The 13,295-nt window shown below is 40.0% G+C and overlaps 1 protein-coding gene across 5 annotated transcripts in view; it reads left to right on the top strand.

Moving 5' to 3' along the window:
* The window catches only part of LOC118920261 (nucleosome-remodeling factor subunit BPTF-like), a 54,545-nt gene extending 42,125 nt beyond the window's left edge, over positions 1–12,420 (top strand). For 3 of the 5 annotated variants that reach the window (XM_057508351.1, XM_057508353.1, XM_057508355.1), the window contains 7 exons: positions 6,431–6,580; positions 6,855–7,007; positions 7,285–7,440; positions 7,719–7,868; positions 8,120–8,263; positions 8,542–8,685; positions 11,882–12,420. In XM_057508351.1, the coding sequence (XP_057364334.1) occupies positions 6,431–6,580; positions 6,855–7,007; positions 7,285–7,440; positions 7,719–7,868; positions 8,120–8,263; positions 8,542–8,685; positions 11,882–12,068 (1,084 nt within the window). In that variant the 3' untranslated portion in view covers positions 12,069–12,420. The remainder of the gene's footprint in view (positions 1–6,430; positions 6,581–6,854; positions 7,008–7,284; positions 7,441–7,718; positions 7,869–8,119; positions 8,264–8,541; positions 8,686–11,881) is intronic. The other 2 variants (XM_057508352.1, XM_057508354.1) reach the window with 2 other exon arrangements.
* The last annotated feature ends 875 nt before the right edge of the window (positions 12,421–13,295 follow it).

Raw genomic sequence — 13,295 nt, 5'->3', positions numbered from 1 at the left:
ATACCCTTGTGTAGAACTCGTTGGAGGTTACCACACAGGAACTGCCCTTTTTTTTTTTTTTTTTTTGCTATCACTAATCTACACTTACATGACGAATATTATGTTTACTAGGCTCTCCCCTATACCAGGTCTCCCCTATAAACCCCTTTACAGTCAGTGTCCATCAGCATAGCAAAATGTTGTAGAATCACTACTTGCCTTCTCTGTGTTGTACAGCCCTCCCTTTTCTCCTACCCCCCCATGCATGTTAATCTTAATACCCCCCTACTTCTCCCCCCCTTATCCCTCCCTACCCACCCATCCTCCCCAGTCCCTTTCCCTTTGGTACCTGTTAGTCCATTCTTGAGTTCTGTGATTCTGCTGCTGTTTTGTTCCTTCAGTTTTTCCTTTGTTCTTATATTCCACAGATAAGTGAAATCATTTGGTATTTCTCTTTCTCCGCTTGGCTTGTTTCACTGAGCATAATACCCTCCAGCTCCATCCATGTTGCTGCAAATGATTGGATTTGCCCTTTTCTTATAGCTGAGTAGTATTCCATTGTGTATATGTACCACATCTTCTTTATCCATTCATCCATTGATGGACATTTAGGTTGCTTCCAATTCTTGGCTATTGTAAATAGTGCTGCAATAAACATAGGGGTGCATCTGTCTTTCTCAAACTTGATTGCTGCATTCTTAGGGTAAATTCCTAGGAGTGCAATTCCTGGGTCAAATGGTAAGTCTGTTTTGAGCATTTTGATGTACCTCCATACTGCTTTCCACAATGGTTGAACTAACTTACATTCCCACCAGCAGTGTAGGAGGGTTCCCCTTTCTCCACAGCCTCGCCAACATTTGTTGTTGTTTGTCTTTTGGATGGCAGCCATCCTTACTGGTGTGAGGTGATACCTCATTGTAGTTTTAATTTGCATTTCTCTGATAATTAGCGATGTGGAGCATCTTTTCATGTGTCTGTTGGCCATCTGTATTTCTTTTTTGGAGAACTGTCTGTTCAGTTCCTCTGCCCATTTTTTAATTGGGTTATTTGTTTTTTGTTTGTTGAGGCGTGTGAGCTCCTTATATATTCTGGATGTCAAGCCTTTATCGGATGTGTCATTTTCAAATATATTCTCCCATACTGTAGGGATCCTTCTTGTTCTATTGATGGTGTCTTTTGCTGTACAGAAGCTTTTCAGCTTAATATAGTCCCACTTACTCATTTTTGCTGTTGTTTTCCTTGCCCGGGGAGATATGTTCAAGAAGAGGTCACTCATGTTTATGTCTAAGAGGTTTTCGCCTATGTTTTCTTCCAGGATTTTAATGGTTTCATGGCTTACATTCAGGTCTTTGATCCATTTTGAGTTTACTTTTGTATATGGGGTTAGACAATGGTCCAGTTTCATTCTCCTACATGTAGCTGTCCAGTTTTGCCAGCACCACCTGTTGAAGAGACTGTCATTTCGCCATTGTATGTCCATGGCTCCTTTATCAAATATTAATTGACCATATATGTCTGGGTTAATGTCTGGATTCTCTAGTCTGTTCCATTGGTCTGTGGCTCTGCTCTTGTGCCAGTACCAAATTGTCTTGATTACTATGGCTTTATAGTAGAGCTTGAAGTTGGGGAGTGAGATCCCCCCTACTTTATTCTTCTTTCTCAGGATTGCTTTGGCTATTCGGGGTCTTTGGTGTTTCCATATGAATTTTTGAATTATTTGTTCCAGTTCATTGAAGAATGTTGCTGGTAGTTTCATAGGGATTGCATCAAATCTGTATATTGCTTTGGGCAGGATGGCCATTTTAACGATATTAATTCTTCCTAGCCACGAGCATGGGATGAGTTTCCATCTGTTAGTGTCCCCTTTAATTTCTCTTAAGAGTGACTTGTAGTTTTCAGAGTATAAGTCTTTCACTTCTTTGGTTAGGTTTATTCCTAGGTATTTTATTTTTTTTGATGCAATTGTGAATGGAGTTGTTTTCCTGATTTCTCTCTCTGTTGGTTCATTGTTAGTATATAGGAAAGCCACAGATTTCTGTGTGTTGATTTTGTATCCTGCAACTTTGCTGTATTCCGATATCAGTTCTAGTAGTTTTGGGGTGGAGTCTTTAGGGTTTTTTATGTACAGTATCATGTCATCTGCAAATAGTGACAGTTTAACTTCTTCTTTACCTATCTGGATTCCTTGTATTTCTTTATTTTGTCTGATTGCCGTGGCTAGGACCTCCAGTATTATGTTAAATAACAGTGGAGAGAGTGGGCATCCCTGTCTAGTTCCCGATCTCAGAGGAAATGCTTTCAGCTTCTCGCTGTTCAATATAATGTTGGCTGTGGGTTTATCATAGATGGCCTTTATTATGTTGAGGTAGTTGCCCTCTATTCCCATTTTGCTGAGAGTTTTTAACATGAATGGATGTTGAACTTTGTCAAATGCTTTTTCAGCATCTATGGAGATGATCATGTGGTTTTTGTCTTTCTTTTTGTTGATGTGGTGGATGATGTTGATGGACTTTCGAATGTTGTACCATCCTTGCATCCCTGGAATGAATCCCACTTGGTCATGGTGTATGATCCTTTTGATGTATTTTTGAATTCGGTTTGCTAATATTTTGTTGAGTATTTTTGCATCTACGTTCATCAGGGATATTGGTCTGTAGTTTTCTTTTTTGGTGGGGTCTTTGCCTGGTTTTGGTATTAGGGTGATGTTAGCTTCATAGAATGAGTTTGGGAGTATCCCCTCCTCCTCTATTTTTTGGAAAACTTTAAGGAGAATGGGTATTATGTCTTCCCTGTATGTCTGATAAAATTCCGAGGTAAATCCATCTGGCCCGGGGGTTTTGTTCTTTGGTAGTTTTTTGATTACCTCTTCAATTTCATTGCTGGTAATTGGTCTGTTTAGATTTTCTGTTTCTTCCTGGGTCAATCTTGGAAGGTTATATTTTTCTAGGAAGTTGTCCATTTCTCCTAGGTTTCCCAGCTTGTTAGCATATAGGTTTTCATAGTATTCTCCAATAATTCTTTGCATTTCCGTGGGGTCCGTCGTGATTTTTCCTTTCTCGTTTCTGATACTGTTGATTTGTGTTGACTCTCTTTTCTTCTTAATAAGTCTGGCTAGAGGCTTATCTATTTTGTTTATTTTCTCGAAGAACCAGCTCTTGGTTTCATTGATTTTTGCTATTTTTTTATTCTTCTCAATTTTATTTATTTCTTCTCTGATCTTTATTATGTCCCTCCTTCTGCTGACCTTAGGCCTCATCTGTTCTTCTTTTTCCAATTTCGATAATTGTGACATTAGACCATTCATTTGGGATTGCTCTTCCTTTTTTAAATATGCTTGGATTGCTATATACTTTCCTCTTAAGACTGCTTTTGCTGTGTCCCACAGAAGTTGGGGCTTAGTGTTGTTGTTGTCATTTGTTTCCATATATTGCTGGATCTCCATTTTGATTTGGTCATTGATCCATTGATTATTTAGGAGCGTGTTGTTAAGCCTCCATGTGTTCGTGAGCCTCTTTGCTTTCTTTGTACAGTTTATTTCTAGTTTTATGCCTTTGTGGTCTGAAAAGTTGGTTGGTAGGATTTCAATCTTTTGGAATTTTCTGAGGCTCTTTTTGTGGCCTAGTATGTGGTCTATTCTGGAGAATGTTCCATGTGCACTTGAGAAGAATGTATATCCCGCTGCTTTTGGATGTAGAGTTCTATAGATGTCTATTAGGTCCATCTGCTCTACTGTGTTGTTCAGTGCTTCCGTGTCCTTACTTATTTTCTGCCCAGTGGATCTATCCTTTGGGGTGAGTGGTGTGTTGAAGTCTCCTAGAATGAATGCATTGCAGTCTATATCCCCCTTTAGTTCTGTTAGTATTTGTTTCACATATGCTGGTGCTCCTGTGTTGGGTGCATATATATTTAGAATGGTTATATCCTCTTGTTTGACTGAGCCCTTTATCATTATGTAGTGTCCTTCTTTATCTCTTGTTACTTTCTTTGTTTTGAAGTCTATTTTGTCTGATATTAGTACTGCAACCCCTGCTTTCTTCTCACTGTTGTTTGCTTGAAATATGTTTTTCCATCCCTTGACTTTTAGTCTGTACATGTCTTTGGGTTTGAGGTGAGTTTCTTGTAAGCAGCAGATAGATGGGTCTTGCTTTTTTATCCATTCTGTTACTCTGTGTCTTTTGATTGGTGCATTCAACCCATTAACATTTAGGGTGACTATTGAAAGATATGTACTTATTGCCATTGCAGGCTTTAAATTCGTGGTTACCAAAGGTTCAAGGTTAGTCTCTTTAGTATCTTACTGCCTAACTTAGCTCGCTTATTGAGCTGTTATATACACTGTCTGGAGATTCTTTTCTTCTCTCCCTTCTTGTTCCTCCTCCTCGATTCTTCATATGTTGGGTGTTTTGTGCTGTGCTCTTTCTAGGAGTGCTCCCATCTAGAGCAGTCCCTGTAAGATGTTCTGTAGAGGTGGTTTGTGGAAAGCAAATTCCCTCAGCTTTTGTTTGTCTGGGAATTGTTTAATCCCACCGTCATATTTGAATGATAGTCGTGCTGGATACAGTATCCTTGGTTCAAGGCCCTTCTGTTTCATTGTATTAAATATATCATGCCATTCTCTTCTGGCCTGTAGGGTTTCTGTTGAGAAATCTGACGTTAGCCTGATGGGTTTCCCTTTATAGGTGACCTTTTTCTCTCTAGCTGCCTTTAACACTCTTTCCTTGTCCTTGATCTTTGCCATTTTAATTATTATGTGTCTTGGTGTTGCCCTTCTTGAATCCTTTCTGTTGGGGGTTCTGTGTATTTCCGTGGTCTGTTTGATTACTTCCTCCCCCAGTGTGGGGAAGTTTTCAGCAATTATTTCTTCTAAGATACTTTCCATCTCTTTGCCTCTCTCTTCTTCTTCTGGGACCCCTATAATACGGATATTGCTCCTTTTAGATTGGTCACACAGTTCTCTTAATATTGTTTCATTCCTGGAGATCCTTTTGTCTCTCTCTATGTCAGCTTCCATGCATTCCTGTTCTCTGATTTCAATTCCATCAATGGCCTCTTGCATTCTATCCATTCTGCTTATAAACCCTTCCAGAGTTTGTTTCATTTCTGTGATCTCCTTTCTGGCATCTGTGATCTCTTTCCGGACTTCATCCCATTTTTCTTGCGTATTTCTCTGCATCTCTGTCAGCATGTTTATGATTCTTATTTTGAATTCTTTGTCAGGAAGACTGGTTAGGTCTGTCTCCTTCTCTGGTGTTGTCTCTGTGATTTTTGTCTGCCTGTAGCTTTGCCTTTTCATGGTGATAGGAATAGTCTGCAGAGCTGGGACGAGTGACGGCTGGAAGGACTTCCCTTCTTGTTGGTTTGTGGCCCTCCTCTCCTGGGAGAACAGCGGCCTCTAGTGGCTTGTGCTGCGCAGCTGCGCGCAGACAGGGTTTCTGCTTCCTGCCCGGATGCTATGGAGTTAATCTCCGCTGTTGCTGTGGGCGTGGCCTGGCTCGGGCAGCTACTCCAAAATGGTGGAGTCGCGTTGGAGCAGGAGCTGCTGGGGGGCTATTTATCTCCGTAAGGGGCCTCCCTGCTCCCTGCAGCCCAGGGGTTAGGGTGCCCAGAGATCCCGGATTCCCTACCTCTGGATTAAGTGGCCCGCCCTGCCCCTTTAAGACTTCCAAAAAGCACCCGCCAAAACAAAACAACGACCACAAAAAAAACAAGAAAAAAAATTTTTTTAATTAAAAAAAAAAAAATTTTTTTTTAATTAAAAAAAAAAAAAGGTGGTTGTTCGTTTTTCTTTATTCTCCGGTGCCAGCCTCAGGCCTCTGCTCACCGGTCTTTCTGCCCTGTTTCCCTAATATTGGGGTCCCTGTCCCTTTAAGACTTCCAAAAAGCGCTCGCCACAACAAAGCAGCAAAAAAGCAAAAAAAAAAAAAATGGTCGCGCGCTTTTCTTATGTCCTCTGTCGCCCAGCCTCCAGTGCCTGCTCACTGTTCTTGCTGCCCTGTTTTCCCAGTATCGAGGGCCCTGCACTCTGGCCCGGATGGCTGGTGCTGGGTGTTCGGCAGCCCTGGGCTCCGTCTCCCTCCCGCTCTGCCTGTTCTTCTCCCGCCGGGAGCTGGGGGGAGGGGCGCTCGGCTCCCGCGGGGCCGGGGCTTGTATCTTACCCCCTTCGCGAGGCGCTGGGTTCTCTCAGGGTGGATGTGGTCTGGATATTGTCCTGTGTCCTCTGGTCTTTATTCTAGGAAGGGTTGTCTTTGTTATATTTTCATAGATATATGTTGTTTTGGGAGGAGATTTCCGCTGCTCTACTCACGCCGCCATCTTCCGCCCCACCTCTCTTTCATCTTTTTTATGAATTGATTTGCATTGTCTTTACTTGAAAGACAATGAAAGCTAAACTTTTACTAAAGATGGATAACTCTGAAGCATGGATGTTGATTTGAAACATTATTTTCTCTAGGACGATCCTTGCCGACATGGTAACTCGCCTCAGTGAAGAGTTGAGAAAAGGAAAAACAGAGAAAAACACTTATGACTTGTCCAAACTACCAACTTGTGGTTCCGTTAAGACACCGAAAAGAGAGGAGGCTGAGTACGTGACTTTTTGCCGGTATTATTTCTGTTCCCCTGTCCTATATGTTCATAACATCCCATTGTATTTATTTAGAAAGGTCCACCGTTCTACAGGTGACCTTTTGACCGTTTGTGTAAATAGGAATTTTCCTATGTAATGTCAACTCTGTACTATAAGTAAATGTATTCTTTCATGTGTTTTTATGAATTAATTTGCATTGTCTTTACTTGGAAGAGAATGAAAGCTAAACTTTTACTAAAATAGATAACTCTAAAGCATGGATATTGATTTCAAACATTATTTTCTCTAGTACGAACCTTAATGAAATGGAAACTCATCTAAGCAAAGAGCAGAGAAAAGGAACAATGGAGGAAAATGATTTAGGTCGCTTGTCAAAACAACCCAGTTGTATCTCTGTTAAGGAACCGAAACAAAAGGAGTCTCTGTACCTGACTAATTGCCGGTATTATTTCTGTTCCCCTGTCCTGTATGTTCATAACATCCCATTGTATTTGTTTAGAAACCTTCCACTATATATTAAAGGTGACTTTTTGACAGTTTGCGTAAATAAGAATTTTCTTATGTAATGTCAACTCTGTACTCTAAGTAAATGTATTCTTTCATCCTTTCCATGAATTGATTTGCATTGTCTTTACTTGAAAGAGAATGAAAGCTAAACTTTTTCTAAAGATGGGTAACTCTGAAGCATGGATGTTGATTTGAAACATTATGTTGTCTAGTTTTGTCTTTGTTGAAATGGTAAATCGCCTCTGTGAAGAGTTGATAAAAGGAAAAATGGAGGCAAACACTTGTGACTTGAAAGAACTACCACCTTTTACTTATTCTAAGGAACTGATAGAGAACCCGGACCTCTACCAGGACATGACTTTTTCCCGGTATTATTTCTGTTCCCCTGTCCTATGTGTTCATAACATCTCCCATTGTATTTGTTTAGAAAACTTCCACCATATTACAGGTGACTTTTTGACAGTTTTTGTGAGTGGAAATTTTCCTATGTAATGTCAACTCTGTACTATAAGTAAATGTAGTCTTTTATCTTCTTTATGAATTAATTTGCATTGTCTTTACTTGAAAGAGAATGAAAGCTAAACTTTTAACTAAAGATGGATAACTCTGAAGCATGGATGTTGATTTGAAACATTATTTTCTCTAGGATGATCCTCACTGATATGCATACCCCCCTCAGCGAAGCATTGAGAAAAAAGAAAACAGAGGAAAACACCTGTGACTGGGCCAAACTACCAACTTTTAGTTCCGTTAAGACAACGAAACGAGAACACTCTAAGGACCTGACTCTTTGCGGGTATTATTTCTGTTCCCCTGTCCTGTATGTTCATAACATGCCCTTGTATTTGTTTAGAAACCTTCCACCATACTAAAGGTGACTTTGGGACCGTTTGTGTAAATAGGAATTTTCCTATGTAATGTCAACTCTGTACTATAAGTAAATGTATTCTTTCATGTGTTTTTATGAATTAATTTGCATTGGAAGAGAATGAAAGCTATAGATAACCCTAAAGCATGGATATTGATTTCAAACATTATTTTCTCTAGTAAGAACCTTAATGAAATAGAAACTCATCTCAGCAAAGAGCAGAGAAAAAGAAAAAGGGAGGAAAACACTTCTGGTAACTCGTCAGAACCAAGTTTTACTTGTGTTAAGAAAGCAAAACGAGATGACTGTAAGGACCTGTGCAGGTATTATTTCTCTTCCCCTGTCCTATATGTTCATAACATCCCACTGTATCTGTTTAGAAACCTTCCACTATATATTAAAGGTGACTTTTTGACAGTTTGCGTAAATAAGAATTTTCCTATATAATGTCAACTCTGTACTATAAGTAAATGTATTCATTCGTCTTTTTTTATGAATTAATTTGCATTGTGTTTACTTGAAAGAGAATAAAAGCTAAACTTTTACTAAAGATAGATAACTCTAAAGCATGGATATTGATTTCAAATATTATTTTCTCTAGTATGATCCTTACCGAAATAGAAAATCATGAGGATGCATGGCCTTTTCGTCTTCCTGTAAACTTGAACTTTGTTCCTGGTTATACCAAAGTTATTAAGAAGCCTATGGATTTTTCCACAATTAGAGAGAAATTAATTAGTGGACAGTAAGTACATCATTTCTGTTCAGTGTTATTGAATGTTATGTGCTCAGTACTCTTATAGTGAGCCAAGAATACATCAATTACAAGCCCTGTCTTTAGAGACAGGATATATATGTGTGGTTAAGGTAGTATGATACGGAAGACCAGTCAATTAAAATTATATCAGTAATTAGAAATAGTGTAATAAAGCTGTTTTGACTTTGGAAGGCCACCAAACCTAGCCTGGGAGTTAAGGAAAAGTATCAGGGAAGCCTCCCAAAGTGACTAAGTGACATGTAAGCTGGAGCTTATATTGTGCATCATTGGGATATCAATACCATTTCATGTGCATTTAACAAAAATTGATTTCATAATATTTTCAGATTATTATAAGATGGATCATTGTTAATTTTAAGTAATGAAAGCTTTACAATGAATCATAGATTACAAAAAAGGCCTGTGTTAAAAGTAGAAGAAAATTATTTGCTCCTCTCTACCATATGGTCTTTGTGATCCTATCGAAGGGTAAAGTGGCTTCCTGGTCACAGTTAATGATTTTTGTTAAAACGACTTCAGACTCCTGCCAGGGAGTGACCACTGTCAGTGGGCTTTAGTTGGTTCTGGATACTGGACTCCTGTGGAACCACAGGAAGGAATGAGGCTGTTTGTTTACAGAACAAACCCACATAAAGCATTTCACGTGAGAATGGCCAGGAGCCATGGAGCTGCATGGGCCCTCTACTCCATTCTCCCCGCTCCCTTTATTCCTGTATACTGCTTTTGGTTAATGTAGCTTGTGCCCATAACTGCAGGCAAATTCACCAGTAATTCTGGAGAAAAAAGGAACTTTACATGAAAAAGAACCATAAAATATATTTTGATTACATTCTTACTGTGTTTTTTAAAAGCATTATTTAACAGTGTATTAATTGATCCCTCCTGGATATTCCTTGGGAGAAAATGACCGTGTTCGATAATTTATATTCAATTTAGAAGTGTTGATTAGAACTTAACTCATTAGTGACCAACATTCTTATATGTATCAAAGGATTTAAGAAGTTGACAAAATGACTAATTTATTTGTTTGTAGGCCGAAATGCCAGTCTTTCAAAATATTCTATTTACCTTTTAAAAAATTAAAATTCAGAAAACATTTAAGACTGTTAAAATATTGGTTCTAATATGAACCAAACAGCAGAAGCTGGTGTCTAGATAGGAACTAGTTCTTTTGCTCAGATGTTTAGGTGGGTAGCATACAGACTTACACAGGAAGACTTTACCAGTGTTTAAATTAACTCGACTTTATCTTCTGCGATTCTCCAGTCCCTGGGTGGAGGATGAACTCCAGCCTCAAAATCCCCAAAACACACAGGTTCAAACATTAAAACAGAGCTTAGACATTACCAAAAATTGGAGCTCCCTTTTGAGAACGAGTCCTGGTGAATGGAGGAGAAACATAGCAGAGGGAGGCAGGTGGAGGGGAGCAGTTCTGTATGATCCCGTTCATGACGCCAGCCATGTCTGAGGCAAAATTCAGTGGATTCAAGCTCCTCTAACTTCAAGTTGTTCGATTAAGCCCAAACTAATGAGCTGGAAACAAAACTCACAACAATATTTCAAATATTTAAATCAGAAATTTATAGAACAGAGGGGCGGAGGTGCCTAGTTTAATGAGTCTGGGTTCTGTCAGCTGCCCTGTCCTGTGAAGGGATGGCAGAGATGTGAGCACCACACTCACTGCACCTAGAATCTCACCGAGAATTCCTTCCTGGATTCCAGTCTTCCTGACATTAATCATTAACCTTTTCTTGTAGTAAGGAAGAGTCTATAAAGAGAGAAATATTTCTCAAAGTAACATTAAAATATTTTATAAAAGCTATTCTCATACATTGTATGATTCTATTTTTATGAAATCCCCAGAATAGGTAAATCCATAGAGACAGAAAAACAGATTAGTTGTTTCTGGGGACTGGGATAGGGAGGAATGGAGAGTAACTGTTTAATTGGTTGGGTATGAGGTTTCACTTTAGGGTAATGACAATGTTTTGAAACTAAATAGAGGTGGTGGTAGTAGAATGTGTGTAATATACTAAGTGCCACTGAATTAGCTACCTTAAAATGACCAATTTTATGTTATGTGAATGTCACCTGAATAAAAATAATAATTCCCAGAAGAATAGGAAAATGGGTGAGGTTACATTAGTACTGACTTAATTCTCTTATTATTGCATATATCATAATGAGAGAGTGAAAAAGACTATATACAAGGCATTTGATGAAAGAAACAGTTCCACTTTTACCAGGTCTCAGAGCTCCAGTGTGTACTTCATAGGTATTTTAAAAGGTAGATTAGTGTTCAGCTTATCATACGTCATATATTAGAATTAATTTAAATTAGGATATCCAAGAGCCCTCCTTCAAAATGTATTGACTTGAAATGCTTGAGTTGGATTGAAACAAGGCAGTCCTTTTTTACCAAAAAGCTTAGGCAGGTGCATTCACCATTCTGTCTTCTCTGTGCTCTTACAGAGAAAGAGAATCAGGTTTATCGCACCAAAACACAGATGCCACAGTGCTTCCAATGGAAGGGCAGATCCTCGTAGTGTTTCTCTGTGAAGGGATAACGTGCTGTTTTGTTGTTGGGATCATCATAATCCATTGCTTGAGAAAAGAGCACTGTTGAAAAGAGAAGAGAAAGAGGATATGGGGAAGATTTAACACAGAGTGGCCTGTCCTGGGATGTATGTGAAGGCTCCAGGGCAGCTGTAATGTGTATCGTGCATAGGAGGCATTGACATTATTTCTAATGAAACTAAGTTGTTTTGAATGTGGGTCATAGGGTACTACAAGTGCTACAATTGGTCAGAAAAGTTAAACTAGTCAAGTGGGATGAGTCCTGGGATGGAATTGTGGTTCAAGTCAAACTGAAAATTGGATGGGGGGAGAAATGCTAGTTAGTTGAAATATATCTTGGTCTTCTGAGAAATCTGTTTTTCCATTTAACCTGTCTATATCCTTTAAAGTCCAGAACACATGGAAGTTTTAAAATGTTCCATTTGTAAGAGGATATAAGGTGTTTTATTTCTGCTTAAATGCAATTATCTTTTTTTCTCTTACCTTTTCTGTTTTACTTTTTATTCTACCTTTTATTATCATTTCATTTGTTTACAAAACAAAGCCACCCTACAAAATAACCTCTAAATCATGTGTTTTCTTTCAGGTATCCAAACCTGGAAGCCTTTGCTGTCGATGTCAGGCTTGTTTTTGACAACTGTGAAGCATTTAATCAAGACGATTCTGATACAGGCAGAGCTGGCCACAGTATGAGGAAGTATTTTGAGAAAAAGTGGACAGATACTCTCAAAGTGAGCCGAAGCTACAATAATCTCTTTTCTCCTTTTCAATAAGGACGAATAAGACCAGCAATGTCAACTGTATTTTACATAAATGTGCAAGGCACACGCATAATGACTTTCTTTCTTAGTAAAAGTATCACACACGAAAACAATATCAGAAGAATGAAACCATTTTTAAAGGCTTCACTCCTGCAACAACCAAGGCCCTTGGTTATTGGTTTGTGTGATTTATCAGCTAATTTAGGTAGAACAGGGAAGCACACCCAAAGAATTTTCAAAGGTAAGGGTGTTACAGAGTAACAGCAATTAAAATATATCAAATCGCACTGAATATTCAACACCAGAGCTCTAATGTGGGAGGTGGTTCTCCTTTCCCTCTCAATAAATATCTACTTTTCCTTTTTTTATTTTGTAGTTTATTTTTTAGTGAATGTATTTAATTTTATGAATTATTCATAATTAAACCACATTCAGAATCTTCGTTTTCTGTGAAAAGGAGGAACTAGAAGATTGCTTTAAATCTTGAAAATACAAGGAATGTTTTAGGAGGAATGTCTGAGCAGGACGGACCGCTCGTGGCCAGACCTTTCCTCAGGTGTCTGGCCCTCCTAGTGCTTAGTGGCCCTGGGCCTGCCCTGGTGGTGGCCCCACAGTGGGTGGGCGTGGATTCTTGGGGCAGGAGCGCACCTACCCAGGGCACCAGGAGCCAGGCTGGCTGTTTCCCGCCCCCCTCCCAGTCTTCTCCCTGGGATGTCCATGGGGCAACTAGCCCTGTCACTGTGCCCCCCCATGCCTGCTGAGTCCCCCAGACCAGACAGGTCTTCGGGGTTGCCAGTGGGTTGAGGTCTCCACACCTCTCTGGGGCCTTGTCTCACTGTGTCTGCAGGAGTTCTGGGATAGGCTGAGGTCAATCACTCCTGCCCAGCCGCCACCTGCTTCTCTGCCCCCTCCACTTAGGCCCATCAGCTCCCACCTTCATCCCACCCAGTCCCCTTCCCCTCCCCCTTCCCTCCATTCACCCTCCATTCCCCCTGTGCCCATGGGGGTCCTGTGCTCATGGGGAGTCCTGCCCATGGGCCTCTGTTCTCATGGGAGACCCTCTGCTCATGGGGCCCTGTGCTCACGAGCCTTGTTTTCATGGGGGGCTCATGTGCCTCAGCAGCTTGTTTGGGGAGTGAAGCTTTGTCTTTTGGTCAGGCTTTAATCCCCCTAGTTGCCTGACCTGGGGTTGGGGAGGCATGTGTCCCACTCCAGTCCCCATCTGCAGCCACACATCCC

Source organism: Manis pentadactyla, chromosome 10, assembly GCF_030020395.1.
Source record: "Manis pentadactyla isolate mManPen7 chromosome 10, mManPen7.hap1, whole genome shotgun sequence".
Lineage (NCBI taxonomy): Eukaryota > Metazoa > Chordata > Mammalia > Pholidota > Manidae > Manis > Manis pentadactyla.
The sequence above is the reverse complement of the archived record's forward strand: the minus strand, read 5'-3'. Positions and strand labels throughout refer to the sequence as shown.